The following is a 27913-nucleotide window of genomic DNA, read 5'->3' on the forward strand; positions in this document are numbered from 1 at the left end:
GTGTTTAGATTGGGAGTTACGAGCTATTTAACTCTAGTCCTGTCAGGCATTGGTGTTACTGAAAATGCATACAAACTTGTGTCAAATAATTTCTACTATTTCTATATCATCCAATTACATATTAATCTGTAGGTCTACAGACACATTTGATTTTATATAAACTCTGCTCAAGGAGAGTGATTTAAAATGATCTTATATTGCTTACATTGGTTAGCAAATGAGAAAATATGATTCTAGGGAAGCATAGTAATGTACCTTAATAAGAGATTAGCTCATGGAGGCAGTTTAATATTAATACTTTGGCAGAAAATTAAGAATTATTTATACTTTTTTATTCTGGTTTATTGCTGATTAGAAGTAAATCGTGATTTACTGATTACTAATCATCTTTCACTGGCCTATATTTCTTACTGATTTGTATTATCTGATTCTATGTATGCATCTTTCTTCTGAATTATGAAACTTGGCTTTAAATGAAACCACACAGGTCTTTGACATAAATTGTCCCAAATTGAAAAACATACAAACACAGAATTTATAAATATGATGTTTATATAATTAGTTTTTATGCTTAATAAACCTGTCAGCTCAGTGTTCTACCCAAACAGTCAACAATCCAAATAGACTTTTATATCTTTTCAATAAGTTGAAAACATTCAATAATTATTTTAAAAATTCTGAAAATGGGCTGGGGTTGGTGGCTAATGCCTGTAATCTCAGCACTTTGAGAGACCAAGACAGGAGGATCTCTTGAGCCCAGGAGTCCAAGACCAACCTGGGCAACATAGTAAGACCTCATCTCTACAAAAACGAAAAAAAACAACAAAAAAAATTAGCCAGGCCTGGTGTCGAGTGCCTATAGTCTGTAGTTTTTAACTATTAATACTTGGAGGATGAGGAGGGAGGATCGCTTGACCCCAAGAGATCGAGGCTGCAGTGAGCTATGATCGTGCCCCTGCACTCTAGCCTGTGTGACAGAGCAAAGGACCTTATCTCTAAAAATAAATAAATAAATAAAATGTTTAAAAATTAAAAATTCAGAAAATGTAGTTTTAGGTTTTCTATAGGCTTTTATTGGAATCTACTGTTCTTTTTCTTTAAAAAAAAAAATGTGTTTAAGTGTTCTTAACTCTCTTTTTCTTTTTTAGGTAGAGATGCAGTTTCAGAGCTTAAAAGAATTTTATGAAACCAAAATTCCTCAGAAGAAGCAGGATGATGCTAAAGCCAAGCCTTGTTCTGACTCGATTGAGAAGCAGTGGCCGCTATTTTTAAAGAAGAGTTTTGTAACACAAGATCTAGGGCTTGAGTTCCTTAATTTAATAAACATGGTAAGAATGACATTAAATGGATCACACCTTCTGCAAGGATTACTCATCAAAGTCAAAATAATAATTTCAAAGGTTCAGCTGTCTATTAATCAGCAGTTCTCTACTAGGAAGTGCTCGTTAGCTTCATTCAACCTAGACCAGTCCTGAAGCCCAATATTTAAATGCTTACTTGGCCTAGAACTTTGGTTAGTTTATAACAGGAAGGTTGTTTTAACTGTTAAGAAGAAAGAGTGACTGTAATCCAAATGCAACATTGTTATTATTAAATAGAGTCCGCAGAAGTTCACCCAAAAGTTCTGTGTTATGTTGAAAGCATGCAACAAGGTCCTTTCAAAATTTCTAGGGGCTAAAGACAGCTTCTAAGATGAATCTTCTTTTGAAGAGTTTCTTACCTTAGCAGATCTTTTTGTTGTAAAGGTCCATTGCATTTAGAAAAATACCCTAACCTTTAGCTGTCTTGAATTATGTCTGTAAAATATTCTAGAATCCTTATATCCACCCATAACCGATATAAAATTCCCTATAGGATACTTAATAGATGGTTAGTCCACTTCTCTTTCAATACCTCAAGTATTTACCTAATGAAACTGCTCATTTCATTGTTGGAGAAAGCCAGCTGCTAGAAAACTTTTTTTTTTTTTTAATGTTAAGTATATCTGTTTCCATATCTACTCCTAATCTTCTGTAGCTACACAGGGACAAAAAGTATTCATATTTAATTTCTCTTATATATGAAAGTCCTTCCAACATTAAAAACAGTTGCTATGTCTGAGTGTTTTCTGCAGCATTAAAAATCCTTTCCATCATTTATGAAGGAGCTTTATTTTTCTTTCTATGCTGATCCTCCCTTCTCAGGATTTTCTGTGGTTTGTCGAGATCGTTCATTAAATGTAACCAAAGAGTGAACTACAGGTGCAACAGAGTACAATAAACTGGACATTATTATTTACTAATGAGACCTACAATTATGCTAACGTTTTTAGCAGTAGTTTCACTTTGCTGGTACATATTAAGCTTGTGATAAAACAAAACTCTCATAATATTTTTATTGCAGCTTCTGTCAAACCATGTCTCTCCCATATTATACCTGTATCAGCCATTTACCTTTTTTATACAAATGTGAGTTTTTATATATTTTCTTATTTAATTTTATTTTGTTATTCTTCACACATGATCCCGTCTTGCTAAACTAATTTGAACCTATCTAGTATATTAGCCATCTGTCTTGGGTTTAATTCTGTAGATATGACAAGTAAGTGTTCTATGGCAGCAATTAGTTCTTAAATATAAATGCCTAAAAGGCAGATTGACATTCCAGTTCATGAAGCAGTCTATTGATTAACCAGTTTTTAAAATAATCATGAATGCTCCCAATAATACTTAATTCAGCCACTACTTCATAATCTTTGTATTAAGTCTATAATGGGAGACTTTCTCAAATAAACTGCTCAAAAGAAGGTTTACCTACCTAGTATCCTATCAATGACACAGACATAATTTGACACAAATCAGGTTGGCTCCTAGTGATCAAGGCATTCTTTCCAAAATGCTCACAAAGTGCTTGATAAGTAATGAACTTATTGCACTGATTTTCAGTGTGAAGCTTACCAATCTGTAAATTGTGTAATCCATCCTTTCCTCCTTTTGAAAATCAGGGCATTTTCTGTTCTCTAATTTTATGGCCCTTCTAGTTTCTGTAGATTTTCAAAGATAACTGACAGCTGCAATTTTCTCTACCTGGGATGTGATTAATCTCAGTCTGGAGCCTGAATTCATTTGGAAGAGTTAGGGTCTAACTACCCTCATCTACTTTGAGCTACAATTTTCTCTTTGTCTTGTTTCAACTTTTGTTGTTTGAAGACCATTCTTGTTAAACCTACTTGGAAATAAAATATGCATTAGCTAATTCTAACTTATCCAACACTATCCTTAAGTATTAAAGAAAACTTGCTAAGCAATTTGCCCATGTACCTATGTGATCTAGGTACTTCACTGTAAAAATATATATTTTTTTCGTTTAGAACATTTAGAACATGTATTATCCATCTATCTAGCTCTCTGTCTCTCTCTCACACTTTTACATGGTTCAATCAATCTTCTCCCATCTGTTGATTATGTATGTTTGTGATTTACCTAAGGGAATTCAAATACTTTCAAACTGCATAATTTTGTCTATCTTATTACTAACTTCATTTCAGAAATTTTAGTTCTGGAATCTACAGTTGGTACTTTTATTTATTAGAGTTAAATTGCTGATGAAATTCTGTTTCTTGTCTGCACTTTTCCCATCCTTCCAATACTTTCTTGAACCATATTAACCCTAGGCACTTAAAGTGCTTGTCAGCTAACTACAACATTTGGATCTGGAGCTCTTTCTTTCTTTCTTTTTTTCCTTTCTTTCTTTCTTTTTTTTTTTTTTTAGATGGAGTCTCGCTCTGTCACCCAGGCTGGAGTGCAGTGGTGCGATCTCAGCTCCCTTCAACCTCCAGCTCCCGGGTTCAAGCAATTCTCATGCCTCAGTCCCTAGATTAGCTGGAATTACAGGTGCCCGCCACCAGGCCCAGCAAATAATTGTATTTTTAGTAGAGACGGGGTTTCACCATGTTGGCCAGGCTGGTCTCGAACTCCTGACTTCAAGTGATCTGCCCACCTTGGCCTCCCAAAGTGCTGGGATTACAGGCATGAGCCACAGTACCCAGGCGATCTGGAGCTGTTTCTATTGTCTAATTTTTCACTTGGTTTCCAGTCCTGTAGTCCTGTGTTTTGGCAGAACTAGTGAATATTTATCAAATGCCAGACATTATGTATAAAAAATTGGAGGATCGGCAGATGGTGTTTTCTTCTTCTAGAAAAGGTCACCCTTCTTTCTCCAGGCAGGTGTTGGTGGGCAATCACTGAAGCCAATCAGAAGCTGGCAGAGTTGTGTTTGCAGTTATAGTCCTGTCCCCTCAGGCTCCCAGAGTTTTGTATTAAGAGCCAGGTGCTTTCTCTGAGATCTGTGCCCCTGGCAGGTCGCAAACTCCAATCTTTGTTTGGGTAGTCTGATGAAAAACTCCACTCTGCTTTTCAGAGGCCTTTAGCTTAGGTTTTTTAATCCACTGCTCCATATACCGGCGGTATTTTGTCAGTCTTCTTTAGAAGAAGATCATTGTGCTTGAAGCCCTCCAAGTGTCTGCCAAAATCTCTGTTGGTTTCTCTGCTCCAGGGAAGTCTCGATTATCAGCCTCCTGTCTGCACAGAATTGGGAAATCCCCCTGGGATGACAGGTGAGCTCACCACTGTCAGGTTCCTCCCTCTCTGGAGTCAGCCTCTCTAGTTCTGGTTGCAGAGCAGCTCTCTGCTTCCTTCAAATGGATTCCCTCTGCATTTTACCTAGCTTTTCTAGGTATTCTAAGCAAAAGCACTGCTCTGCCACTGGCTACTCCATTCTACCCAGAAGTCCTTTGTTACTTATTTAGAATGTTTAAGATTGTACAGTCAGATTTTCGTTTTTAAAGATCTGCAACAATAACTCATTCCAAATTATATTTTGTATCTATATCTAAATAAACAAGTTATCATAATATTCAATGCCTACTTAGATCTCCCAGAAATAGCATGTATTTTACTACTGTGCTTTGGTGGTCTTTTATCTTGATGTCATAAACATGGTCACTCTACCCCAAGGTCTTTGCCACTATCATATGATAAATAAGTTCCTCCTTATTGATTAAAATTAAAGCCCACATGATAATGAAATTTATTGGTTAGCAACATTTGGAGAGATGAATTTGTTGGTAAAGTAAGTAAAACAATTTTTTTCATTCTCATCATATCTTTTGGACCACTAGGCTTTTAAACAATTATTGTTGAATCATGGTGACCAGTTTGCTCGTCAAGAAGGCAGAGGCTAGCTGGTATATTCAATTGAGTGTTCTGTTCTTTATTGGGTTGTCGTGGCTCATATTTTCAAGGCAAAAATAGAAAATTTTTCAGTTCATCTAAAAATCATTAAGATCAGAGAAACTGATTCAGGTTCAAATTATGACAGACGTCTTGATGAAAGTTCCAATTTATTTATTTATAATGGTCAGTACCAAGAATGCTATCTGGGATACAGCCTTCCTATTATCAAGGTATCTGACAAGTAAGACATCAGAAAACCATTCATGGTGCATGAATACAAGTGAAAAATGAATGCTTTAGTGGCCTATTTAGACTGGATTATGGCAAAAATTTTCCATGCCCTACACGGAAGTAAAATGAGTACTGTGTTTACTGATTAGACCTCAGGCAAATTATTCAATCTTCTTGAGTGGCCAAAATATTCATCTGCCAAATACAGGATCACTTTTCACAGATCCTACTAGCTAGACATCTACGAATCTTACTATAGCTCTCCTTTCTCTAGACCTCACTCAGAATCCACCATATCCTTCTGATTAAAGTTGTCATTGGCATGCTGCAGTTTCAAAATTTATGTTAAATTATATAGTACATTACATTCTGGTTAATCATTTCTTTAAAATATGTGAAAGATAACTTTATAATATAGATAAAAGTATAATTTGGGGTGGATTCTGCTGAGTTGTCTAATATCTTTCATAATTTATTATGTATTGTTATTAATAATGAGGGAATATATCATCTTATTACTAGATTATTAAGTTCATGGAGGAAATCTCACTTAGGACCTACAAATATATATATTTTTTGGAATTAGTTGCCACTTTATAATGTATAAAATTATATAAAAATATAAGTGCACAATATCAGTAGCATTTAAAATAATTTTTTTAAAAAATGGCCTATCTTTAAAATATCCTGTTAAATATTTATGATACTATCAATTGCTGTCATTGAGATGATAGAAATTTGAAGATTTATTGAGAAAGACTGGCTACTAAAAAACATAATAACTGTTTTGCCAAATGAATGTTCCTGTGCATTTTTCAAATGTTTCTACAGAAATAAAGCACACGTAGTCTTACTCTTTGCTCCTATTATCATTTTACCACTAATTGAATTTCCCCTTGTTTAAAACCATTGTTTAAAAGATTTCTAATCAGTAAAGCAGAACATATGAAAGCTTGGAAGTGAAATCTTCGATTTTAGATACTGTGCTTCCGGTGTATGATGTAGTTCTGAATACAGAGATACAGACCCATTTCAGTTCTCACAAAATGGAGGAACTTGAGAAACAGCAAAGGACGTTTAAAATAATTGCAATGTATACAATGGAATAGTTTAAAGAAAAAGAAAAACACTGGTCCCGAACAATCTGTCCCCTCCTATTCCTCAATACTGATATTTTGATGTATTCTAATGAGCATGTTAGAATAAAAGATGGAGTATCTTTAAAATGCATATAGGTATACTTATACACATGTTTTAAATCTTGACTTCAAAAATTCTGGATCCCTTGCTCCAGAATTTTTAATTTAAATAATTTAGTTTAAATAATCTTTTAAACCCCAGGAAATAACCAGACCCTAGGTAGGAATTCAAACACCCCTTGGGTCTTGAAGAACTCGGGACCTGACATCTAAGAACAGTATGTGGGTTCCGAGAGCTGAACTGTGCCTCTGCGCAGGGAGTTCGAACTTGTTGGGATGTCAGAACCGTGCTCTGCTTTGGCTGTGATAAAGAATTTGCCTTGTCAAATAGTTATATACAACAAAAAGCTGTATCTCTTGGGAAAGAAAAGCTATTATATGAATTATTAATTTAACAGGCAAAAGAGAACGAGATATTAAATGTGGAAAATGAAGTGTACATCGTGAAGAACACCATGGAAAACCAGAAAGCAGAACGGGAAGAACTTAGCCTCCTTCGGCTGGCATGGCAGCTTAAAGCCACGGAAAGCAAGCCTGTCAAACAGCAGTGGGCGGCATTCAAAGAGCAACTTAAAAAGGTGAGGCAAGGGACAATGGGGTGTGAAAAGGAATGAAATTCTGACACAGGCTAACATGAGCGAACCTCAAAAACACTAGCTAAGTGAAATAAGCCAAACACAAAAGGATAAATATCGTGTGATTCCACTTATAAATGAGGTCCCTGTAGTCAAACTCATAGAGGCAGAAAGCAGAATGTAGGTTACCAGGCGCTGGGAGAGAGAGGGAGGGAATGGGGAGTTGTTTAATGGGTGCAGAGTTTCTGTTTGGGATGATGAACAAATTCTGGAGATGGATGGTGGTGATGGTGATTGCACAATGATGTGAATGTATTAAATATCATGCCTCTGAAATGTACACCCCAAAATGGTAAACATGGTAACTTTTATTATGTATATTTTACCACAATAAAACCAAAAAAGGCAGCAGAAACCAAGGGCCTTACTCCTTGGTTGTTTAGAACCCTGAGTTCATGCCACATCCTGAGTGTTTTCATGGGATTTGAAAAATTTGATCACACTCTGTCATTACTGGAATGACCACATTTGCTGGAGATGTCAAAGAAAATGCATGTATAACTGTCCAATATTTATTTCAGACTACTCACAACTTAAAACTTCTTCAGGAAGCACTTATGCCTGTGTCTGCACTTGACCTTGGAGGGAGCCTCCAGTTCATTTTAGAGCTACGACAAAAATGGAATGACATGAAGCCTCAGTTCCAGGTGAAGAAATATATTGCTGGATTTGGGTGAATGGAAAAAATATTTAAAACTGTTTGGTTGCAGTTTACCTGATTAATTGTAATAGGCTGGTGAATTTCTATTTTTTAAACAAAAGTATTGCTTGTCTAAAAATCTACTGTAGAGACATTTTTCTTACTGTTTTCCTGCATTCTTTTGAATTTGATGATATACCAACATTTGGGCTACAAAATGTCCTAAATAGAATTTTATCTTATATTTTTAAAATTCACATGGCTAATTAAACTAGTAATATATTTATCCTGTATTTTCACTCTAATTCTTTTTCTGGGGAGTGCAGAGGTGTTTTAAATTGAGATATCTCAGAACAAGGATGGGCAACCTCAGACCCAGAGGCTCTGCTGCCCTGGGTCCCTGAGGTGACCACTGTTATGTCACTGTCCTCACCCACCAGCACCCCAGGCACGTACCATCACCCCAGGAATTTTGCTGTGCTCTCCACTCCACCTCTCAGGATATGAGCAACAAAACCACAAGTCATGTTCCTGACCCTGACTGCTTAACACAGTCCCTGTTTCCCTATCTCTTGCCTCTCCAAAATGTGACACAACTGCCAAAAATTGCCAGCTGCTAGTCACATCATACTTCTGCCTGGATTCTTATGCTTTGCTGCAAAATTTAGATACCTGTGTTTCTAGCTGTCACTACTTCACAAATGTGGGCTTCAAAGAATCCCAGAATCAGAAGATTGAAGATTCCTTTAGGGAACTGTAAGTTCCTTTAAGACAAAAACCAATGTAAAACATAACCACCACGCCTGCTACACACAAACACACCCACCACTGTAACCCACAGCAAACTCTTTAAAACTCTCAGCAAATGTGACTGGCCTATATTAGGTTCTTTAATACACCCTGTGTTATCTGCTTATATGTGTTTTGTTTGTGTGCACGTTTGCATGTACATGTAAGTTCCTCTAAATCAGGACCATTGCCACACTTCTTTAGCCCTGTCACTGTGGTGCACATATATTTGATGCCCAAATGCTTAAACTCGAAGACCCTTTTTAGGTCATTCTTCTGAAAATTATCTCCTTAGTCTAAATCATTTCCATTGCTTTTACCTTTCATACAAAAGATCTACGCTTGAAATTATAGTAGCATTCCCTCTCTTTCTCTCACTCTGTCTCTCTCTTTTTTTTTTTTTTTTTTTTTTTTTTTTGAGACAGAGTCTTACTCTGTTGCCCAGGCTAGAGTGCAGTAGCACAATTTTGTCTTGCTGCAGGCTTTGCCTGCCAGGTTCAAGTGATTCTCGTGTCTCAGCCTCTGGGGTAGCTGGGATTACAGGTGTACGCCACCACGCCCGGCTAATTTTTGTATTTTTAGTAGAGACAGGGTTTTGCCATATTGGATAGGGTGGTCTTGAACTCCTGCCCTCAGGTGGTCCACCCTCCTTGGCCTCCCAAAGTGCTGGGATTACAGACGTGAGCCACCGTGCCCAGCCTACAGTAGCATTCTCTTTAAAGTATGCCCCCATTGTAAATTCTATTCCAGAATCTGGATTCCCATAAGGGGTATCTGAGCAATGCCGGGTGAAAGAGAAGGCAGTTTATCCTTCCCTACATGTGATGGCTATTTGTGGATCATGGGATGACTGCTTTTGAAACAGTCTGTCTACTATGCTGTTCAGCTGGTGGTTCATTCTGATCATTCTTTTATCACAGAGCACAAGTTATTCCCCTGATATATTTTTACACTCATCTCCTCATGGTGTTTTTACCACACCTCCTGATTCTGTATTAAATATCAGAGATAATCATGGGGCTGCATAAAATATCTAAAATACATTTATTTAACAGATGAATAGAATATTCAGTATGCCATAGAAATGTATGACTTTGTTTTTCCACATAGCTTTGAAACATTTTTGCATTGCTCATGCTATTTTTTTTTTTAATTCTCAGATGAATATAGAAAAATATATCTCTATCATCCAGCACAATGCCCAAATTTTTCAGAGGGTGGGGCATTCATATTAAGTATTTGTTGACAAATGAATGAGTGATTCATTGTTTAGACCTTTATATTGTCAGTTGTAAAGTAAAAAAGTTCTTTAAAAGCAAGATTTTTTTTATCTCTTTCAATATTTTAGCAATTAAATGATGAGGTTCAGTACATTATAAAAGAATCAGAGGAGTTAACTGGCAAAGGAGCCCCTGTAAAAGAAAAGTCTCAACAACTGAAGGACCTCATTCACCTCCAACAAAAACAGAAAGAGAGAATCCAGGATTACGAGGATATCCTGTACAAGGTGGTCCAGTTCCATCAAGTCAAGGAAGCGGTAAGGCTTAGAAGGGATGTTTGAAAAATCCTGAGTTTTAAACTATGCAATTAAAAATGAATTATTAAATAATAAATAAAGGCCAAATTGTATCTTCTAATATCAGAGGTTTACACAATCTGGCCCCTATCTTTACTCTCACTATGTTTCTATTCTTCCTTTTGTTCCAGACAAACTGAGCTCTTCATCCCTCAGAGATGATGCACACATATCTAACTCCAACCCTTGACTCTCAGGCTGCCATTATTTGACAAGTCTGTCTTTCTCCTCCCTCTTATCTAAATCCTATACCTCCTTCCAACAATCCTACCTCACTTGGAGTGATTTCTCTCTCTTCAAAAATCCTAGAGCTCATCGTTTATTCCACATATCTTGCATTTTACTATCTTGATTCTTAATGACTTTTTGATAAGCATAGCTTCCCTCCCCTACCCCCTGCCCCGCCCAATTCAGTTGTAGGCTCTTTGAGGGCAGAAACCAAGTTCAATTTTTTTTTTTTTTGCACTTCAAGTACCTGACATCATGGAGTGCTATTTGTTGGTGGCATTTTTACAAAAACTTCATAGTTATGGTCTCTATTAACATAAGATGGAGGAATATTAATTAATATCCCTTTAAAATAGCCTCTAAATTTACTCAGAGCACAGGCCTAGATCTTGCTAAGGTTTTGGTTCATGACCAAAAAGAATTTCCTTCTTTAATGGAACTGACAACATTAGCAGTTCAATTTTACCACCATTGGATTTGCAGCATTCTAACACTTATTTGGCTAATGCCAACAGTTTATAGATGGCCTTGGCAGCATTTTGACCAGCTAGCAAAATGTGCTATAGAAATTAGGCTTAAAAAAAAAATCTGTCTTCATATAAAACCCAGGTTAATTGTTAATGCCCTAAATTTTAGCTGGGACATCTCATCAAATCAAGAGAGCTGGAGTTTGTAGAGCAGCCAAAGGAACTGGGTGATGCTCACGATGTGCAGATTCACCTCTGGTGCTCTCAGGAAAAGGAAGCACGTGTAGACCATCTCCACAGACTGGCCCTTTCCTTAGGAGTGGACATCATCTCATCAGTGCAGCGGCCTGTAAGCATCCAACAACACCATCATTTAGACTCAGCTCTAACTGGGGCTTGGGCTAGCATATGAAAGAAACCAGGCAGATTGCTTAGTATATGTTAAATGTAAAAATAAATTAAACCATTGGGGTAGTTATTTGTGATTCGTTTCTACCCTCTGTCAAGAGAAAAAATTTTAAGTAGAAAATCTGAATATAAAAGTCTTGTTGAATACCTCTATTCTCATGAAAAAATTTGTAAGAGTATTTATATAGTAGATCTGTATAGTCCAGTGTCGAAGTCACTTTTTTGCCTTTGACATATGCCTAATGCAACTAAAAAACTAAAGTTTTAATTTTATTTAACTTGCATTAATTTAAACACAAATTTAAAAATTGATCATCAGTATAGTTATTGGAAAACTTTTAAGTATGTTGGGAGCAATTTGGGTATGGGAATCAACTTTTGAAACTGTAATTAAAAAATTAAAATACAGATCAAATACTTCTGATCAAAATTTAGCAACAAGTGAGGATGCTCAAAGTATGAAATACACACCAGATTTCAAAGAGGTATTATGAAAAGCAATCATATTAGTATTTTTTATATTACTTACATGTTAAAATGGTGATATTTGGACACGGTTATTATATTATAAAAATTAATTTTACTCTATCTTTTTATTTGATTTTTTGATATGACTACTAGGCAATTTTAAATTATTTGTGTATTTACATTCTATTTTTGTTGGCCAAGGCTGTTTTAGCATTGCTGATCTGGAAGACCATCTAGATCTTAGAGTTCACCCAGGCCAGAGCTATCATTTTATGGATGAAGAATTTGAGGCAAACAGAAATTCCCACCTTACCCATAAAAGCCCAGAATGGAGAAGTCCCAGTCTCCTGATTCTAGCCAGGGCTCATTGGATTTGTTTGATTGCCACTGTCAGACTTCAAAAGAGGGGCCTAAAAGAGAAGGAAATATTCCCAGATCAAATTTTCATCAATAATACACTGGACATTGATTCTTAAAAAAAAATCCTCCTTCAGCCTGGGCACATTGACTCACGCCTGTAATCCCAGCACTTTAGGAGGCCAAGAAGTTCAAGACCAGCCTGGCCAACATGGCGAAACTCTGTCTACTAAAACTACAAAAATTAGCCAGGCGTGGTATTACATGCCTGTAATCCCAGTTACTGGGGAGGCTGAGGTAGGAGAATCGCTTGAACCCAGGAGGGAGAGGTTGCAGTGAGTCAATATCCAGCCATTGCACTCCAGCCTGGGCAACAGAGTGAATAAGACTCCATCTCAAAAAAAAAAAAAAAAAAAAAAAAAAAAAACACACACACACACACACACACACACAAAAACCACCACTACCAACAAACACAAAACAAAACAAAAAAATCCTTCTCCAGATTTCTAACTTGAGGGGAGAAAAGATTATGTTTACTCTAACAATAGGTATAACATTAATAAAATCACAATGGCCCATTTTATTTTAAAGTAAGATATCCACTAAACTATATGAAATGCAGTGAATCTAAAATATATATATTTTTAAACTGAAAGATATAGAAATACAAATTATCTGCTGTTGTTAATGGAATCGGTTTTTTGCCAGGAAAGAGCTTTCTTTTTTAAAAGTTTTATTTTATTAGTACATTTATTTTTAAAAGAAAAAGAAAGCAAGAAGTCTCACTTTGTGCAAATAATGTAAATTGTTCTCCAATCCTCCTCTGGCCTTGGCCCTGGCAGCCCCGCTGTGCTGAGCTGAGATTGGAGCACTTGCACAATGAACCTGAGGTTAAGCTCAAGTTGACAGGAAAATTATAGTGCAGAAATCAAATGTTTCTAATGCATATTTTAGGCCTTTTGAAGTAAAAATTATACCCTATAATGAATGGTATCTCTGAGGAGTTGGGTGTGATGAGTGAATCTTCAACACTAGAAATTCGAGCTGGGAAATGTCTTTTCCATAATGTTGGGTGTCTGGCTTCTTTCTGAAATAATTATGCTCAAATATGTTTAAGGTAAAATAAATCAGGAACCTATTTCTTTTTTTAAAAAGTGTCATTTATGAGTTTCATAATTCAGGTAAATAGCCTACTCATCTCATTGCTGTTTCGCCCATTCTCCCTGTTACCACCATTTGTCTCTTTTAGCACTGCTCTAATGTTTCTGCAAAGAACTTACAGCAGCAGCTGGAGCTTCTTGAGGAGGACAGCATGAAGTGGCGTGCCAAAGCTGAGGAGTACAAACGGACCCTGTCCCGTAGTATGGAGTACTGCGCCATGAGAGACGAGATAAACGAGGTGGGGGCCGGGGGGGGGGGGGGGGGGGGGTGAGAACTGGCACATTGCCAAAAAGCTGTTTGAACCTAAAGCATGTGTCTAAATGTCCACATATGTGCACACTCCCACACACACAGACACACAGTGAATCAGGAGACTTTCTTCTCACTTATGTCTTTTAATCCACTAAGCAGTGACCTCAGGGCTCTGGAAGTTTGAGTAAACTTCAAGCTCCCAAATTTGTTGAAGTCAGTATGATGTCAATACATAGAAAAACCAATAATTCAGTAGTATGGGTTTTTTTTGCTTGCTTTTGTTTGTTTGTTTTTTGCTTTCCCCTTCTCCCTCAAACCTGTATAGCAGTCATTTGCTTGAGTGGATACAGCTTTTTCAGGACCCAGAGGAAGGGGTGACATTGACCAGTTCATTGCAGCCAACTCCAGCCTGCTGAGGTTCTATTTAAGGGTCATTGACTCATGGTGAGTCAATGGTGCCAGAGGCCAGGGAGCAGGCACTTTGCTTCGGAGGCTACGAAGTATTATCACTGAGGTCAAGTGGCTGGTTTCATATTTACTCAAACTGCGTGGCTTTTCTGGCAAAACAACTCTTCGAGAATAAAGAAATAACAGATCAGAGTGATCTTCTACATCCATGCACTTCCACATGCTTAATTCTACCTCCTTTCCCTCAACTGTAACCAATCCACAACACCTAGATATTCACTAAATCACAACCACCACCTGCTCCTAGCTAAGCTTTCCATTGAAAGGCTTACTTGTTCTGGGAGAAAACAACTCACAGATTGGGATAGCAACCGTTCTGATTCTTGACTGGGAAGTGATAGCAGAACACAAGGGTACCCATAATTCTAGATTTATCTCCATTTAGAACAAAATGTTTCTGAGCCTATTAAGCCATGAGTCCATTGGGAAAGAAGGTGGTGGAAAAGGAGGCAGTAAACTTTCTTCACTTTCTATTTACGCCCAGTTTACATCAACTAGACCCAGCAAGTATCAAATATTATCCAACAACATTAAAGCACAGAAATAAGTATAAATAACTCAACTTTAATGATGACCTGGCTCTGAAGTGGCCCTTCCTGTAGGCCACATATTTACAGACCACAGGCAGGTGCAGGATGGAGCATGGCTGGAAGAAAAACCAGAGCAGGAGTGGCCACTTCGATCCTGTTAAACAGGAGGGAAGTAGGAACTGACATCTGATAATGATGTTCATTTCCGCAGTGTGCTACAGGACTGTAGAGTTTCAGCTCATAATTTGTGTTTCAGGGAGGTGTCGACTCTTTGGGGTTGAACCGGTAGTGTAATTTGCCCTGTAGGTGATAGAATGGCCACTTCGGGTTCCTGTACTGCTGCTTACATGTCAATCACGTCTTGTCAAGGAAAACCATCAGAGCACATTGGTCTCCCCAAGGCTACAAAATGTGGATTCATGGTTATGGAAACTGTTCCTTTACAGTCTTCCCTTAAAGTTATCTTCTTTATTCCTCCTTCTCTCTTCTTTCCTCCCCTCCCCCTCCCCCTTTCCTCCGGTTTTCCCTCCTTCTCTTCCTCCTCCTATACTTCTATTTGTAAACCTTTGTCTTGCCAAAAATCCTCCCTCTTTGCAGGGATGGTTGGGCTCTACATTTGCTGACGCACAAGTGGAGCAGGCTGAGGGGTTTTCCCAGCCCCCTCTGGCTCCGTTTCTGTCTCCCTGTAGACCTGTGATATTTATGAAGCTGGGTCTCCCTGTTCAGGCCCTTCCAGCAGGAATTCTATTTATAGGGACTGCCTCATGATGAGACTGTGTTTGGAGCCAGCCGGCCGTGATGACAGATGTCCCTTCCTGTCAGTAGGGACGCCCCCGGATTGTCTGTATCGTGTCAGAATGAGCAGCCAGATACATGCGGGTTTGATTTAGGAATCAGGTATCACTTCAGCATGCTCTTACGTTTTAAGAGAGATATTCTTCCCATTTGCTTCCACTACAGATCCAGTTAATCTTTCATGTAACTTACAATTTCACATTTAAATGACCTTTGAGAACTCTGGGTCTTTGTTGCTTCTCCTTTTTTGTGGAGATATAAGGAGTGTGCACACCCTAGACTTTCCCACAACAGGCCTAAGGGAAAATAATCAGAAGGAATATTTTCCATGCCTCTTAGGAAAATAAAAATACGTATGTTCTAGTTTATATTGTGAATAGTAGAGCCCAAACAGATGACTAGTTTCCACAGTGGTAATAATATTTGCTATCTAGACATTATTCTTATTGTTATCATTATTAGTCTTTTTGTATAGCTGCTTAAAACATTTGTAAAATTAAATACAATACGTGACACTATTTTTTTCTGCATAAACAATTAAAATTAGATAACATGCCAGAGGACTAAGCCAAGTATAGCATTTAATTTTTAAAGTTGATTTTTAAACACAGTTTCACTTCCAATGTGCTTAAAGTACTGTTAGAAAGTTCACAGACTCTGACTTGCAATGGATTTTGGAGAATGTCCAGTTCAGTATGTTCATTTTTCAGATGGGAAAACTGAGGAGCATAAGACTTTCATGTTAGGAATATGCTACAGGACAACAGAGTTTCAGCTCAGGGCGTTCCAGGGAATTGACTTCAGGCCACAGACTCATTTGTTGCGCACCAACATGCTTGTCATTTGTTAAATTCAGAATTCACCATTTACATAATATTTCAGTGTCGTTCAACCACTGCATGGTCTGATGTTAAATATCTTTTTTTTATGCTTTCCTTTTCTATCCCTATTTTCTGGTATGTCTAAGATGTTTGTATGATCTGATATAATAGCACGGTTCATTTGGTTATTTCAAGAAATTTTCTTTCTTGACCGTGCTATAGCTAACTTACATGGTCTTAACTGCACTGAAAGCCCTTAGAAACGAACTCAGTACCCCAAGGCAAAATAAAGTGTTGTAAATGTAATTTTTTAAAATGTAATGTGATGTGCCTTAAAGACAATGAATGATAGTTTGTGCTTATCTTTGAGTAAAAACCATTTTTTTCCAATTTCATATGAAGATGTAGGAAATTGTAAAACCTTATTTTCTTCATGTCTACCTACTAGAAAAATAATCTTCAGACTGCCAGATTTTGTGTTTTTTCCTACCCATTTCATGCAAAGATACATTTGTATGCATAAATGTTGAATATAATTCATATTTTTTCTTGCCTGGCTATATAAATAAGTTGTTCATACACAAAGCACAATAGACATATTCTCTGCCATATTACATGACACAGAAACATCATTCTTTACACATCTACATTTAGAAATGTAATAAGTTAATATCAAGCATGTTTTCTTCTTTCAACCTGACCAAAAAAATTACCTTTACATTTACATGATGTTAGTGAAAATTTGTAGCTCGAGGCTCATATTACAGATCACAATTACTTTGCTGAAAAGTATAGTAATGACAGAATTGGGTTGGTATTTATTTTCTCAAGTTTTCCACATAGAACTTCCAGATAATTATTTTACCTTACCGTGAAATTTTCCACTGTAGCGACATCTTGCCCATCAAGAATTATGCAGAAAAGGACTTAGTATATATGTTCCATGTATCAGTCACATGTTCTAACGGCACAAATTCTTTTTTCAATTTGAATAAATCAGTCCAATGAGTTCCAGGGATACAAGTCGATTAGTAGCAGTAAATTAGAATAGAGGAATAGTGTTGCTATGGACACATACGCAATAAAATTAAAACCGCCTGACATTGTATAGCACTTTGCCACTGACAAAATGACCATGGACTGCCACCCACTGGCAGCAAAGGAAGCAGAGAAAGAGTTTGCATAGATGGCAAAACACACAACAGGGCAGCACAATGGTATAGTACAGACAATAATTATTTTCCAGATTTATAACCTGAATTCATCATTTTCTTTAAAAAGGACTCCATTATATTCACTCAACGAATGTGTTACTGTGGCTTCTGTGTACCAAGCCATAAAAACACAAATAGCAGTAGCTCACACCTGTGATCCCTGCACTTTGGGATGCCAAGGTAGGAGGATTGCTGGAGCCCAGGAGTTCAAGTTCAGCCTGGGCAAGATGGTGAGACCCTGCCTCTACAATTTTTTTTTTTTGAGACAGAGTCTCACTCTGTCGACCAGGCTGGAGTGATCTCAGCTCACTGCAACCTCTGCCTCCCGGGTTCAAGCAATTCTCCTGCCTCAGCCTCCCTAGTAGCTGTGATTACAGGTGTGCGCCACCATGCCCAGCTAATTTTTGTATTTTTAGTAGAGATGGGGTTTCACCATGTTGGCCAGTCTGGTTTTGAACTCTTGACCTCAGGTCATCCACCCCCCTCAGCCTCCCTACGTGCTGGGATTACAGGCCCAAGCCACCGTGCCCAGCCCTACAAACATTTTTTAAAAATTAGCCAAATGTGGTGATATGTCCCAGTAGTCTCACCTACTTGAGATGCTGAGACAGGGGGATCCCATGTGCCCATGAGTTTGAGGCTGCGGTGAGCTGTGATCACTCCAGTGCACTCTAGCCTAGACAAGAGAGTGAGACTCCATCAATTAAAAAGAAAAAAAACAACAGAAACATCCTCAGGAAACTTCAAGTCTAGACAGCATTAAAACCCATGAGACTTCACAGTCACAGCCATTCCTCTAGTGGGCCCCATCCTGGGTCCATCTGGATGGTATGTGTAAGAGGATAAGAAAGATTACAATTTCCTCTAAAAGCATCCATTCCATAAGGTTAAAACGTTAACATTTTGGTGTTTAACATCTGCAAAATGACTGGAATCTTTCTAAAGAATAAAGAGAGCTGAAGTTTTAAATTATGGTTATCATGTTCAGAAAATAAAACTTGACATATTATGAAGACACAAAACATGCAAAATGGATAAAATATTTATTACTGACACCTGTTACTACCTACAATTTAAGGCAGAGCAATTGTCATGTCTTCCCAAGTTGTCCCACTTTCAGCCTCTAGCAGCTGGCCTCACACACAGGAAGACAAGGATGTGGTTGCCAAATGGAAAGAGGACAAAAAGTCTTCTCCTGAAATCTCTCTAGCACTAAGTCTGAATATTCTACAATTGGGAGGCCAAAGTAGGAGGATTGCTGGAGCCCAGGAGTTAAAGTCCAGTCTGGGCAAGATGGTGAGACCCTACCTCTACAAAAAAAATTTTTGTTTTTTTTTGAGACAGAGTCTCACTCTGTTGCCCAGGCTGGAGTGTAGTGGTATGATCTCGACTTACTGCAACCTCTGCCTCCTGGGTTCAAGCAATTCTCCTGCCTCAGCCTCCTGAGTAGCTGAGATTACAGGCATGTGCCACCATGCCTAGTTAATTTTTGTATTTTTAGTGGAGATGGGGTTTCACCATGTTGGCCAGGCTGGTCTTGAACTCCTGACCTCAGGTGATCCACCCACTACAGCCTCCCTAAGTGATAATTGATAATTGTAGCAAATGATTTGGGTTAAATTTTGAGCCTTTTGGTCTTTCGATTTTGAATGACGCATACCTGGGAGGTGATAACATCACAGCTTTCTGTTGCTGAACATGAGCATCAAAAAGCTTTTTTCTGGAGTAAATAAAATGACAGGCAAGAAATGACATTCATGAAGGGGACATTATGGAAATTGACCAGTCACTTTATATTTTTGCTTCTGGCCAAACATATGCCATAGTTCTAAGGAAAAGTTTTCTTTTTAAATGCATTAAATGCATTTCTGTTTTAAATGTCCCATGTCCCTCACACAAATTGGCCTTGACAGCAGCAAACTTATAAATAATACATTTTCATGCCAAAGCTGGCTCAACCAGCTTGCCCAGGGTGGACTAACAATAGCAAGCCAGCCTCACTTGGCATCAGCCTCTTTCCCTTCTGCTTCTTTCCAAAGAAGCTTTGTTCATTTCTAACCCTGAGAGGGGGCTTACGGCATGCTAGAAAATTTGGCAAAGATGCTCATTCTGCTAATTTCAAAATATTTATAGTTTTTAAATCTTAATAGCTTATTTCTAATTATAGCTATGTTAACTCAGTCTGTTTATTCTATGGTAAATATAGAGGAGCTGACCATGTGAAAAGATGAGAAAATAAAATTATTCATTAAAAATATATTTTCCCTAATTTTCTGAAAACTTTGAGGAACTTTAGTATGAATTATGACATAATTTAAAGATTTCTAACAGGGAAAAATTTTTCTCACCCCAAGCTTGGGGTGTTTTTCTCCACTTATGTGCTCAACTGGAGCAGTTGTCTCAGCCCCATCCCACCATTCCCCATTGTTGACAAGTTGACTAAAGTTAGAAACAGCTGCGTGAACAATGATACCACAGCCCAGCAACTATGGCACTCAGTTCCTTTAAAAATATGACCACAAGTTATGTTGGGATTAGATGGGAAGTTAAGTTTTCATATTGGAAAGTGCAGGTAAGAAAATTAAGAATGGCAAGATTTTTCAATTGCTGAAGGTCGTTTCATGCATATTGCCTTCCACTCGTATCTGCAGTAGTCCTGACTTTGAGTTGAAAAAAGGCACAGAGATTTAGATTTAAAATGGATTTCCAGTGAAATCAAAATAGAAAAGTGCCAGCAACTTTGTCAAGGGAGCTCATGTGTCAGAAAGAAGCTGATCCCATTTCACATGCCCACAGTGTCACGAACATTCTTTGGCCTTATAAATCATCTTCAGTGGAAGTGCACACATTCTGAAGCAAACAGAAATCAAATCACACTCATCGTTTATCAGTCTTAAATTTCTTAATCCAAAGTAGATTTAAAATCTCATGGTTGAAAATTAAAGTATTAAATCTCAGCCTTTCTCTATTTATCATATAGTTTTCAAATAGACATTGAATTTTCCCATTTAAAGTAGATGTAATCCAGTGGTTATCAGGTTAATGACAGAGCCCTTCTTCCTTTCTGTAGACTAAGGTTTTCTGATGTATGTCACATTTCAGTAGAGAAAAATATATGACTATATTTTATATATGTTTTTTATATATATTAGATATATATTTTATATAGTCTTATATATAAGTAGAAGAATATATAAGTTTATTTTCCAATGGATAAATTTTAGTGACAGAGCATTTTTCCCTTTATTTTTAATTGTGGTAAAATACACATAGCATGAAATTTACCAGCTTAACTGTTTTAATTGTATAGTTTAGTGGTATTAGGTACGTTCACATGGTTGTGAACCCATCACCACCATCCATCTGCAGAGCTTTTTTGTCATTTTAAACAGAAACTCTGCACTCATTAAATAGTAACTCGTTATTGAGATGTTTTTTAAAACAATAATGTCTGGTTTCCTCAGATGTGGTACTTATTACATTTATAGTTGCAAAAACTCCTGCCAAAATTTTATGTAAATTACTAAGGATATAACCCCTTTATATCTCAATCTTACAAAATTGACATTATTTATCCTTTCTTGTTAAAATCAAACATATGCACATTAAAACATTGAGTGCCATAGAATGTAAATATTTATTAGTTATTTCACAAACACATCAACTGAATATGATCTTTTAAATATTCCACTGAGTTTCTAATAGAGAAATAATGTTGAAATTCTGAAACTTTTCACTTTTTCTGAACATTACTGATTTATTTATCAGTTAAAGTAGTTCATGCGGTCTCTGTGCTTGGTTTAGTTTGTAACTTAAAAGTCATGTTCAACAACATTATTTACCATATAAACTAAACAACACTGATTAAGTATATGTGTATCAGATGCAAAAATTCTATCAGTATAATAATTTCCATGTGTAATTCCACTAGAGCTTTAAAGTTGATATCTCCAAGATGTGTTAAAGATAAGATAAAGGCTTTATTTTCACAGTCTGCAGAATTTGAAATAAGCATTTGGAAAAGCATACATTTTGTAGGGCAAGTATGTTTTTCTGCATTACAATCCTAAAATCTAGCACATGCATGGTCTTTATTCCCTCCCAAATAATTTGTTTGCTGTCATTGAAAAGAATTTTAATGCTTTTCTGACTTATCTTAGCTCAAATTTATCAACCATGGCATTGTTCAGTCTTGCTGTTAAATGCCTCCATATAATCTGAGAAAGTATTTTTTTTTTTTCTCTGTACTTCTCTTTGTTGATAATACAGAGAGTTGCCTGTCAATATGCTTGTCCTTCTTAAATATCGAGAAGGGACAGAAAGTGGTGCATTTAATGGAACTGGGCTGCTTAGAAATTTGGTGCACTGGTAAAGTTGAACTGTTTTTAAGACTGTCAAAATCTTTCCCCTATGGATAGCTGTATGCTTTATTTATACACAGGTTAGCATAGCTGTCATTAGCAACTGTCACTTTACTTTTTTTGCTTTTGAAGGATCTCTGAAGTTAATGGTCTATATCTAAGAAGTAAAACTCTTTTCAGAACTGCTCATGAAAAATAATTTTTAACTGGGCAGATAATAGTTATTTTTCCCTACTAAATCTCATATTGGGTCTTCTCTACCACCCCACCGATGTCCAGGTGGTCTAAATGTCAACACTTCATTGACCTCTTCAACATGGATAGCTTTTTGGAGCCTGAATAAATGTATACATGATGGCTGTGAGAGAGTATTGGAGATAGATCTGGGGCAAATATTAGCATATCGAAAACAGAATGAATGGGAAAAAAAGATATAAAATAAATACAAATAAGAAAATTAGAGTTTTTAAAAGTTTATGGGGCCGGGCGCGGTGGCTCAAGCCTGTAATCCCAGCACTTTGGGAGGCCGAGACGGGCGGTTCACGAGGTCAGGAAATCAAGACCATCCTGGCTAACACGGTGAAACCCCATCTCTACTAAAAAATACAAAAAACTAGCCGGGCGAGGTGGCGGGCGCCTGTAGTCCCAGCTACTAGGGAGGCTGAGGCAGGAGAATGGCGTGAACCCGGGAGGCGGAGCTTGCAGTGAGCTGAGATCCGGCCACTGCACTCCAGCCCGGGCGACAGAGCGAGACTCCGTCTTAAAAAAAAAAAAAAAAAAAAGTTTATGTCTGATATATGAGAAATTTTCTTACTTGAGGGACAAAGGAATGTTCTATAGCTATAATTCCTAATTAAAAATTACAAATCGAAAAGTATTAAGCATTTTATAATTACTCATATTTGGAGGATGTATTTAAATTCACTTTGTGTGTCCACTTGGCAGATTTGTTTTCTATTGAAAATCACTCTGAGGCCGGGCGCGGTGGCTCAAGCCTGTAATCCCAGCACTTTAGGAGGCCGCGGTAGGTGGATCGCTTGAGGCCAGGAGTTCGAGACTAGTCTGGCCAACATGGTGAAACCCTGTCTCTACTAAAAGTACAAAAATTAGCCAGGCATGGTGGCACACATCTGCAGTGCTAGCTACTTAGGAGAGACATGAGAATTACTTGAACCCAGGAGGCAGATGTTGCAATGAGTCCAGATTGTGTCAATGCACTCCAGCCTGAGTGACAAAGTGAGACCCTGTATCAAAAAAGAAGAAAGGGAAAGGAAAGGAATGGAAGGGAGAGAAAATTACCCTAAATACATTTTTAAGACTATAAATATTTTGAAGTGTTCAGATGCTTTGATTTATTTATGACTTACTTTGTTTTCTCATTTTAAGGAAATCACCTATTTCTTTTTGTTGAACTACAGCTCAAAGAGTCATTCAAAGATGTCAAAAAGAAATTCAATAATTTGAAGTTTAATTACACTAAGAAAAATGAAAAATATCGGAATCTGAAGGTGCTTAAATATCAAATTCAACAAGTTGATATGTATGCTGAAAAAATGCAGGTAACAAGAAAATATGGTTTGTATGTGTGTGTATGTGTGTACTACACAATTATTGCAAAATTGTTTTGCATTTCAAATCTAGATACCTAACTCTGGCTTTTTGTAGCATTGGGACTCAAAGGGTATTTTTCCATTTTTATAACAATTTTATCCTTCATATAAAAATACATAATAAATTGATTTATCTCTTGAGGCGGATCCAGAATGGTTTCTGCCAAACCTACCCAGCTTCTTCTCCCCAACACATACACACACATGCATGGACACATGCACACGCCTTCTACACTCCTCCTCCTTTTCTTGTATCCGTCTATGTCATTAGTTTTGCTGGTCCTATAGCCTCTTATTCCTACCCTGATTATCACATGTACTGGCTAGATTATTTAAATGCCTTTTCCAGGAGACAGTGAGCTTATTGAGGACAACTATTTGATTTAATTATCATTGTCTTTAAAAAATATCATATTACTAGTCTCAAAATCTGGAATAAACCTGTGTACATCTTCTATTTATTTGCTGAATGCTTAATCAATAGAATTTGGGGAAAACCCATTCTTTCCATAATATATTTGTAATAATTATTATTTTAATAGATTGGAGGAAGCTGCAAAAGCTTTTTCTAGTTTTACTCTCAGTATTTAATCACTAGCATCATAAATACAAATTGAATGTTATTTTAAAAACTTCTTGTTTTTCACACAGGCTTTGAAAAGGAAAATGGAAAAAGTTAGTAATAAAACCTCTGATTCTTTCTTAAATTATCCAAGTGATAAAGTTAATGTCCTTTTGGAAGTTGTGAAGGATTTGCAAAAACATGTGGATGACTTTGACAAAGTTGTGACAGATTACAAGAAGAATTTGGACCTGACTGAGCATCTCCAGGAGGTGATAGAAGAGGTATCTTCTTTTTGCAGAGGCATCCATGTTGCAATGTTGTTTTCAAAAATTATTTTGCAACTTTAAAGCAATGTCACATTAGTTGTTATTGTCATTATATACATGTATCATGCTCCGTTTCATGATTGTTTTTCTTAGGATAATTCTTTAAAATAGAATTGCTGGACTTAAGGGGATGAATGTTACAAGGTCTTTGATTTTATTCATCAATGTATCTTGAGAAAGGTGTTTACTAATTTACTGGCAATGTATGAGAGTTCCTGTTTCTCCATAACCTCATCAGCTGAAGATGTTTAATTATCATGAAATTATGCTGAATATCTGTTTAAAATGCTCGGAGTGGCTTATTTATTTCACAGAACTTGAAAATATTTATTTTAAAGATTGATACTGTGATTTTTCAGTTAAAAAAGTTGTTATTGGTGTTTTCTTTTATTACTGTCAAGAGGATAAAAGGTAGAGTATACATAAAATATAGGAAATCTAACAAGTTAAAGTTATTGTTTGAACACTTTGTATTGAAGAAATTCTGCACTTGAAGTTCTTGAGTGTTCTTTGTTGCCCATTATTGTTTGAGATACAGAACGTCTTTATGACTAATGCAGTTGAGTTTTTAGATTTAACACCAGATTAAAGAGAATCAAAATGATCAGTCTTCTACATATGATGTATAGGTTTGTTGTGCCTTTGTGGCACTATTTAAAACCAACTCCTAACAAACTCGTGTGTTTCTATCTCTCACCCTGCATAAGTGCTTTGGGTCTGGGTCAGACATTCCTTCCATCACAGTTATTTAGTTTTAATGAGAAACTGTCTCATTCTCCACTGTGGTTGGAAAATATAACTATTTTCTATTAAGAAAAGGTGAAATGCTATTTGTTGGATGATATTTTACCATTCATAAACTAAATTTTATTCTTCAATGAGAATTTATTTCTTAGAGTATTCATCAGGCAATACTTTAGCAGTGTATTGTTAATGATATCAATTCATTATGCTGGATTGGGAACATTTGACCTTGTTCTTGCCAGTTAGCATGTATTTGGATTCTTTTTAGTGCCAGATGCTTTTTATCCTGCCTGTTTTTGTAAGTCTGCAACATTCCTCTTAGGAATTATATTTTAGGCAAACCTAAGAAGGCAGGAGAATCAAATATAGTTTCATATTTTTACTTTCTTATAGTTTTATTTACATGTATTTCATATTTGTACTTATTTCTGCCACTAACATTTAAGTGCAAAAGAATATGATCATGTTTTAATATTTTCTTTATTATGACTTAGAAAGTTCAAGCCAATGTGAACATAAAGTTGAGGGAATTAAAATTTGATACTCCACTGGTCAAAATTAAGAACTTTAGAAGGACCATATTTCTTTCATCTGTGCTTTATCCTATTTAAATGTAGTGTCACTTTTGGTATGAAGATGCAAGTGCCACAGTTGTAAGAGTGGGAAAATATTCCACAGAGTGCAAGACAAAGGAAGCTGTGAAAATTCTCCACCAGCAGTTCAATAAGTTTATTGCACCCTCAGTGCCGCAGCAAGAAGAAAGAATTCAGGAGGCCACTGACCTTGCTCAGCGCTTATATGGTGAGATCTCTTTTAAGATATCCAGTGATTGGCCATTGAACAAATCTATACTGAGCCTAATCCAGTAGAAAGCAAGAGCGTGGCAAGTCCTCAAGGTCCTCAGTATACCAACCTATTCAGGGAAAATGTTCAAGATAAGAACCCACAGCCAGGGAAAGCAAACAGGGAACAGAGGAAGGAATTTCTGGAGCAGGTGAAGCCTGCAGATTTTTAACTACTTTGTGTAAGCCTTCCTTCTCTATTCTCTTTTCTCCTCCATCCTTGTTGTTCATCTCTAGGGTAATGACACCAGAACAATACTCAGCTTATATAAACAACAACAACAACAAAAACCCCATCTAATTTCCACTAGAGTGATTCCTCGAAAAACATAGAAAACTTCAGTAATACTTTAACTAGACATAAAGCTAAGACTGAAGTCTCCAGCCGTCTCATTTCAACGAGGCTTTTGGTTCACGAATTTGAGAAAGACCTGGAAAATTCTCCTGTCTTCCTCTCACTTGTGGAATAAATGGGAGAACTCAAATTGCCATTTTACAAGTTCTGCTTTCCTCTCTTCCACGACTAGAAAAGATAATGTCATGTCAGCCTGGGAGATCTTTCCTCCTAAAAGAGGCCCCCATTTAAGAAGTCCATGGAGGGTGATAGTTCTTGAGGGCTCTGAGGAATAAGTTCCATGAATTCCCTGGTATCAGTCCTACGAGACCCAGAGTAATTCCCAGTGACCAGGCAAATGCAGCCCAGAAAGAAGACACAGCAGTTGGTACAAAATGCTTAATTTGGCTGCCCATGGCTGCTGCCAGATATTTTCTCTTATATAACATGAAACACTATCCATGGAGAGCCATAAATTTTGAAATTTTGTAGTATACTACTTAAATTGTTGAGAATGAATTATTCATGATATTCCAGAAGAAAAGGGTAGAAACATAAAAATAATAAAATACAGATTGAAAAATTAATGGAAACTAAGGTGACATCTTCTTGCTTGGAGTTACTGTGTAAGTGCACTAAAAGTTTTGGAGACACTCTGCTCCCATAGCCTGGTATATATTTCCTCCACGACTGAACTTTTTACATTGTAGTATAAACACCTATTTGTCTTCTCTACTGCCCATAAACTTGAGGAAAGTATATTTTATTTTTCACTGTATTTGTGCCTGGATCAATGCCTATTCAATCTCAGAGCATGATAAGTACTGACAAAGCCCCTAAAAAGTTAAATTCCCTTCTTGACATGCAAGATCCTGCCTCTGGCTTTGTTTGTATCCCTGGCCCTTATCACCAACTGACATTTTATATAGGTATTTGTCTGTTGCCTGGCTTTCCTTACCAGAGTGTAAGCTGTATTTGAGGAGGGATTTTTGCCTGTTAGTTCACTGTCTCATGGCACATACCAACAGCTTAACAAATATTTGATGAATAAATGAATCACTGAATGAATAAATGAATGACATGAGTCTCCATCTGTTTGGTATGGAAGCTATACATTTTTTAAAATTAGTGCATCAAGGGAAGTACTTTAAGATTATATCAACTCTTGCAAGCTGTTCAAGCACTACTGAACTCAGAATTTTCATGCAAAAAAATTATCTCAAACTTTTGCATACCTGTTATCTACTAAGAGCTGTGGCTGTTATAAAGACAATTAAGACCTGGTTCCTGCATTCAAGAGACCACAGTCTAGGCCTTGAAGTCATGGTATGGTAAATGGATTGAGAAGGTCATAAAATGTTCGTGTTCGTTTTCTAGGGCTGCCGTAACAAAATACCACGGACTGGGTGGCTTAAACAGAAACTTATTTTCTCACACTTCTGGAGTCTGGAAGTCCAAGATGAAGATGCCAGCAGGGTTGGTTTCATCTCAGGCCACTCTTCTTGGCTTGCAGATGGCTGATCTCTTGTTGCCTCTTCACATGGTCATCCCTCTGCACACACACGCCCCTGGTGTCTCTCCCTCTTCTTGTAAGGGCACCAGTCATATTGGATTAGTGCCCCATCCCAATGGCCTCATTTTAATTTAACCACCTCTTTAAAGATCTTATCTCCAAA

At 37.0% G+C, this 27913-nt stretch overlaps 1 protein-coding gene and 1 long non-coding RNA gene across 3 annotated transcripts in view; one reads left to right on the forward strand and one right to left on the reverse strand.

Moving 5' to 3' along the window:
• Positions 1 to 27913, forward strand: part of CCDC141 (coiled-coil domain containing 141) — a 222600-nt gene that overhangs the window by 172930 nt on the left and 21757 nt on the right. For both annotated transcript variants that reach the window (XM_033230994.1, XM_033230993.1), the window contains exons 12-20: positions 1149 to 1328; positions 7042 to 7221; positions 7800 to 7925; positions 10056 to 10244; positions 11148 to 11327; positions 13464 to 13613; positions 23235 to 23375; positions 24078 to 24272; positions 25679 to 25862. In XM_033230994.1, coding sequence (XP_033086885.1) covers positions 1149 to 1328; positions 7042 to 7221; positions 7800 to 7925; positions 10056 to 10244; positions 11148 to 11327; positions 13464 to 13613; positions 23235 to 23375; positions 24078 to 24272; positions 25679 to 25862 — 1525 coding nt within the window. The remainder of the gene's footprint in view (positions 1 to 1148; positions 1329 to 7041; positions 7222 to 7799; positions 7926 to 10055; positions 10245 to 11147; positions 11328 to 13463; positions 13614 to 23234; positions 23376 to 24077; positions 24273 to 25678; positions 25863 to 27913) is intronic.
• LOC117094787 overlaps positions 10732 to 27913 on the reverse strand; it is a 58909-nt gene continuing 41727 nt past the window's right edge. The window contains exons 2-3 of the long non-coding RNA XR_004441678.1: positions 12168 to 12264; positions 10732 to 11325 (exon numbers count right to left, since the gene is read on the reverse strand). This is a non-coding gene — a long non-coding RNA (uncharacterized LOC117094787). The remainder of the gene's footprint in view (positions 11326 to 12167; positions 12265 to 27913) is intronic.

Source organism: Trachypithecus francoisi, unplaced genomic scaffold (assembly GCF_009764315.1).
Source record: "Trachypithecus francoisi isolate TF-2019V2 unplaced genomic scaffold, Tfra_2.0 Lachesis_group13, whole genome shotgun sequence".
Lineage (NCBI taxonomy): Eukaryota > Metazoa > Chordata > Mammalia > Primates > Cercopithecidae > Trachypithecus > Trachypithecus francoisi.